This window comes from Rhincodon typus, unplaced genomic scaffold (assembly GCF_021869965.1).
Source record: "Rhincodon typus isolate 14 unplaced genomic scaffold, sRhiTyp1.1 hic_rhity00014194, whole genome shotgun sequence".
NCBI classification, from domain to species: domain Eukaryota; kingdom Metazoa; phylum Chordata; class Chondrichthyes; order Orectolobiformes; family Rhincodontidae; genus Rhincodon; species Rhincodon typus.
In genome coordinates this window covers 1-5,922 of record NW_025979832.1, presented here as the reverse complement: position 1 = coordinate 5,922, position 5,922 = coordinate 1, and the positions used below count along the sequence as shown (strand labels likewise).

General features: G+C 40.9%; 1 protein-coding gene across 1 annotated transcript; it reads left to right on the top strand.

The window, feature by feature from the left end:
* Positions 1 to 377: 377 nt before the first annotated feature.
* rilpl2 (Rab interacting lysosomal protein-like 2) lies at positions 378 to 1,420 on the top strand. Its single transcript, XM_048594759.1, has 2 exons — positions 378 to 456; positions 564 to 1,420. Exons 1-2 carry the CDS (start codon positions 397 to 399, stop codon positions 1,185 to 1,187), a joined length of 684 nt encoding a protein of 227 aa, XP_048450716.1. The 5' UTR covers positions 378 to 396; the 3' UTR covers positions 1,188 to 1,420.
* The last annotated feature ends 4,502 nt before the right edge of the window (positions 1,421 to 5,922 follow it).

Here is a 5,922-nt window from a genome sequence, read left to right as displayed (position 1 = left end):
CGGTGACCCTTCCTCAGAACCGGACCCGAAACGTTAACTGTTTTTTTCCTTCACAGATGCTGCCAGACCTGCTGAGCTTTTCCAGCAACTTTGTTTTTGTTCCTGATTTACAGCATCCGCAGTTCTTTTGGTTTTTATTTAGAATGACGGTATATTGTGCAAAAAAATTGAAATTAATAACTATGAAAGAAAAGGGGGGACAAATGTGGATACCAGGACTTCGGACAATCTATTACAGAATAAGAAAACTTACTTTGAAAGGGGAACAAAAAAAAAGGCAGACACAAATTCGACTTCTCTCTAGGTATCGCTAAGCAACTAGAGAGGCATTGCAAAACAGACGCCTGGATTGGTTTAGAAAACTGTCGATCAAACAACGGTCAAGCTTCCGGTCATATGAAACCCGGGTACACAAAGAGGAAGTATGGAATACAGTTATTCCGCTGTTTGGAGCAGGTAATCAAACAGAAATCTGCCCATTGTTTGAATATGCAGAGTGAAGCTTTAGTCATCTGTAAGACAGCAGTTCTTCATTTTAAATGATCATCTGGTTTTAATTTCAGTTTAAGTCTAGCAGCGGAGTGAGGAGGCACAGCAAGGGAAAATCAATGGAGGAGGAATTGAACCACACATCAGCATTTGAGAAAGATCCGTTCAAGCTCACAGCTGAAGATGTCTACGATATGTCTTATGTCATTGGCCGTGATTTATTCAAACTCAGTAGCTCAGAAGACAGCCGTACAGTCTCCGAGCTGCAATATAAAGTAATCAGAGTTCTAGAAATATTCGAGTTGCTGGTGGACAGGCAGAACCTAACAGTCGAGAAACTGAAAATTGAACGGGACAACCTGAGGAAGGAAACAGAAAGGCTTCACCGGGAACTGCAAGTGGCAACAAGCGATTCAGAGAAGCAGCAGAAGAATGGGTCAGACAAACTGGTGGTCGATGTTAATGACCCAAATCGGCCTCGTTTCACGCTCCAGGAACTGACGGATGTGTTGCAAGAACGCAACAAACTTAAAGCTCAATTACTTGTTGCTCAAGAAGAACTGGAATGTTATAAAAGCGGATTAGTGTCCACAAAGGATCCACAAAGACTGGAAAAGAAGGCATCTGGTGCAAATCGTGAAAGTGAACAAACTACGGTTAAGAAACTGTTTTCTCTTAAATATCGAAAAAATCATTAAGCATGCGGGACACAAGGATCTTTAAAAAGGTTCTGAGTACTCATTATTTTCGTAGTCATAATACTCATTATTTTCTTAAACAGAATGTATTGATGCAGGAATTTTCAAAGTTTAATTTTCTAAGAATCCAAAAAATAGGTTTTGTTACTTGTAATTTTTTTTTAAAAAGCTGTATTTGTTTTTCTATGTAGAGCAAGACTGCAAAAAGAAATTAAAGTAGATTTAATTTCTAAGTATGTTTCAGAGATAGTAGGAACTGGAGAATCTGAGATAACAAGGTGTAGAGCTGGATGAACACAGCAGGCCAAGCAGCATCAGAGGAACAGGAAGGCTGACGTTTTGGGCCTAGATTTCTGAAGAAGGGTCTAGGCCCGAAACGTCAGCCTTCCTGCTCCTCTGCCTGCTGTGTTCATCCAGCTCTACATCTTGTTATCCATTAATTTCTAAGTAGTCGTTTTTCCTTAATTTTGGGGTACAGCAGCAATGTGTTTATTTAACTCAACTAGAAATCCAAAGGCCTGGGCTAATGATTTGGAGACTGGAGTTCAATGACAGCCAGGAAATATAAAAAATCTGGAATCTAGCATCACTGAGGATGACCACAGAACTTCCATATGGTCATAAATACTACCCTGGTTCACTTGGGGAAGGAAATCTGTCATCCTTTAAAGTTTTGGCAAAGATCTGTAGCTCAGGTTGTGGATGAGGTTGTTGGCTTGCTCACCGAGCTGGCTTGTTTTTGTTCAGACATTTCATCACCATGCTAGGTGACATCATCAGTGGAGCCTCCAACGAAGCAATGTTATTCTACTCCGCTTGGAATTTATACTGTCCGGTCTGTTACGGTGAGTACTGTCAGTTCCGGTTTTGATCTGTATGGGTTTGTATATGGGGTCCAATTCTATACGTTTGTTGATTGAAGTATGGGTGGAGAACTGTGCCTCTAGGAATTCCCGTGTGTGTCTATATTTGGCTTGGGCTACTATGATTACCTTGTCCCAGTTAAATTGATGGCCTTCATTGTCTGAATGTACCAATATTAAGGAGAGTTTGTCATGCCGTTTCGCTGTTAGCTGATATTCATGTATTCTGATGGCTAGTTTCCTTCCTATCTGTTGGATGTAATGTTTATGGCAGTTGTTGCATGGTATTTTGTAAACCACGTTGGTTCTGAGTGTTATGGGAATGGGGTCTTTAATCCTTGTAAGTGTTTACCGCAGAGTGGCTGTGGGCTTGTGGGCTACCATGATTCCTAGTGGTCTTAGGAGTCTTGTCAGTTCCGATATGTTCTTGATGTAGGGCAGTGTGGCCAGTGTGTTAGGGTTTACCGTGTCATCCTGTTGCTGTCTGTTTTGTAGGCATCTATGGATGAAGTTGCAGGGATATCCATTTAAAGCGAGGATCTTGTATAAATGTTCTTCCTCTTTCCTGCATAGTTCTGGAGTATTGCAGTGTGTCCTGGCTCATTTAAATACTGTCCTAATGCAGTTTTGTTTGTGGACGTTGGGGTGGTTGCAGTGGAAGTTGAGGAATTGATCCATATGGGTTGCTTTTCTGTATACCCTGGTTTGGAACTCCGTTTGTCAATCGCTCTACTTTAACATCCAGAAACAGAAGTTGATTGTTGGTTTCTTCTTCCCTTGTGAATTTAATCCGTGAGTACGCTTTTGATGAGGTGGTGGGTCTCTTCTAATTTGTTGCGTTTAATAATGACAAAATGTGTCGTCCACATTCCGAATCCACAGTTTAGGTTAAATGCGGGGGAGGGTGGTGTATGACTGCTTCTGCGATGAGTCCTGAGATGGGTGACCCCAGTGGTGTACCGTTGATCTGTTTCTGGATGTTAAAGTACAGCGATTGACAAATGGGGAGTTCCAAACCTCAGTACACAGAAAAGCAACCCACACTGATCAATTCCTCAATTTCCACCGCAACCACCCCAACGTCCACAAACAAAGCTGCATTAGGACACTATTTAAATGAGCCAGGACACACTGCAACACTCCAGAACTACGCAGGAAAGAGGAAGAACACTTAATCAAGATCCTCGCTTTAAATGGATATCCCCACAATTTCATCCATAGATGCCTATAAAACAGACAGCAACAGGAGGACACAGTACACCCTAACACACTGACCACACTGCTCTACATCAAAAACATATCGGAACTGACAGCAAGACTACTAAGACCACTAGGAATCACTGTGGCCCATAAGCCCACAGCCATTCTATGACAAACACTTACAAGGATTAAAGACCCCATTCCCACAACATGCAGAACCAATGTAGTTTACAAAATACCATGCAACGACTGCCACAAACATTACATCAAACAGACAGGAAGGAAACTAGGCATCAGAATACATGAACATCAGCGAGCAGCAAAACAGCACGATGAACTCTCCTCAATATCGGTACATTCAGACAATGAAGGCCATCAACTTAAATGTGACAAAAATTCTGATAAAACCATTGCTATTCTTGAAAGTATTGTGATACTCCAAATCCTGGTAATCTGGAGGGATGGGGCACAGACTTTATATGGATAACAAATTGCATGCACAGCTACCACGTACCTCTCCTATCAACCATAAAGGGCCATGCTATAGGTCCATTCAGCCTTACAAGAAAAAGATGCGGTCTGGGACTGACCTCACAAATACATAGATCCCTGGGCATCGAATCCACAGATAATGAGGAATGAGTGAATATTGTTTCAAGTTACACAGAAACTGTATGTAAACAAATGTCGTTTATCCTCACCCTGAGCTCAGATAAAAGATAAATGTATGATACAGATGAGCTCCTAAAGTAGGACTTAAAATTAACAGGTCTCCCAAAATGCAATGATTAGACTTTACTACACAACAATAATTGTTCTGACTTCTTACAGTACTAGTTTGAGACAGATTCTTGCTCCTGCAGTGATGAAAGAGCAAAGCAATCTCTGTGGCCATGAAATGCAACCATCTAGGCAGCAGAAGAATAGTTTTCCACACTTCCCCTTTGTGTACCCTTCTTTTGTGTGACAAGAACCTGGACAATTGTTTAATTAACATTTTTCTAAACCAATCCAGGGTTTGTTTTGCAATTCAACACCCCAGTCTCAAGACCCACCCCAAAGTAGAATTTGTGGCTGCTTTTTCTTGTTCCCTTCTAAAAAGACATTTTCTGCCAATTGTAGTTATACAGCAGCTGGTGTGAAGCCAAAAACAGGAAAGAAAGTTTTTTTTTTTTGCGTAACGCCTTTCACAAACAGACTTCACAAAGTGCTTTACCAGCAATGAAGTACCTTTCAAACTGCATTGTCTGTTGACATCCTTCACCCATATCAACTGCGCATGCATAGACCTGACACAGCACATGCCTCTACTATGCATGTTCCATGGCATTAGCAAATGCAGCCTTTTGAAACATGGTCACCATAATAAGGTAAGAAACAAGGCAGCCAGCTCACACACAGTAAACACTATCAAATAGCAATGTAATGACGACCTGGATAAACTGGAATTTGTGATATTGATCAGGAGATAAATATTGTCCAGGACACTGGAGAAAATTCCCCTTTGAAATAGTGCTGTGGGACCTTACACAACCTTATGACTCAAAAGATGAGAGCTGTACAAATTGAGTCATGACTGCTCGGGATAAATGCATCAACCGAGGCACTCCTATCTACAATGAAGGACTGCGCAATCAGACTGGATGGGTCTATTAGAAAATAAAAAGATGTGCAACTGTTCCCTGGAAATGTGCTCACGTCACTTTCTTAAAACTGCTTCAAGTGACTTCACATCATAATGGTAACCTGAAACAGCTGAAAATCAATGCAAGGCATGTCGTTTGATAAGCCTACAGCATTGAACGTGTGGAAGGAGTGGTACTTAATTTCCAGTGGCATCTATTGGTCTTTTCATTGCATTCCCACGTGCTAGAAAATTCAGTCTTTTCAAAGTGCCTCTGGCTTATGGATAAGTAATATAAAGTATACAGTGTTTAGTTTTATATGGATGGGTCAGGTTTTTGAAAACTGCATGAACCCCTGAGTTTTGTCAGTTACGGGTTCTACAGATTTCATGCTCCTGCAGACAGTATCAATGTAAAATATTTATGCTGCCTTTGGTAGAGATTATTAGATACATTTATTATTCAGTAGTTTTTAGGTACACAAGACATGTATTTAAGGGACTAATTTTCCTACTAAGCTGTCAGAACTGGATAAGATAATGTTTTGAAATAGTTCAGTCATAATTCTATATATTTTTTCCAAACAGATATTTTGTAAGACTTAAATGAACCCTGTTTTATGAAGTTAATTGATTATGATTACAGTTTCACTCTGTCCATCCTGCTAAATTTCTTGCATCTGTCATGAGACTCTAGGAAAAGTTTCCAGTGCCACAGTGGAACAGCAACTCTTCTTTCTTGTGCTGAGAAAATAAATCCTCTGCCAATGTGAAGAGTGACACAGCCAGATCCAAACTTTAACACATGTTGACACCCAGTCAGGAAGTTAATGATGATTGTGATCAGAAACCGTGGCTGATTGTTCAACAATCACCCATCAATCCTGTCCCAACACCACTCTGCCCCATTCACCCGTACCGTCCCCCCCACCACACACACAACTATTTTTTTCCCCAAAAAGGTCACCTGAAACATTAAGAGACAACAAGGTGCAGACCTGGATGAACACAGCAGGCCAAGCAGCATCATAGGAGCAGAAAGGCTGAC

Excerpts from the sequence above, each read along its gene's own strand:
- rilpl2 (XM_048594759.1), top strand. The coding sequence starts at position 397 with ATGAAACCCGGGTACACAAAGAGGAAGTATGGAATACAGTTATTCCGC. Across the intron at positions 457-563 it reads TATTCCGCTGTTTGGAGCAG|TTTAAGTCTAGCAGCGGAGT; the intron begins GTAATCAAACAG and ends TTTTAATTTCAG.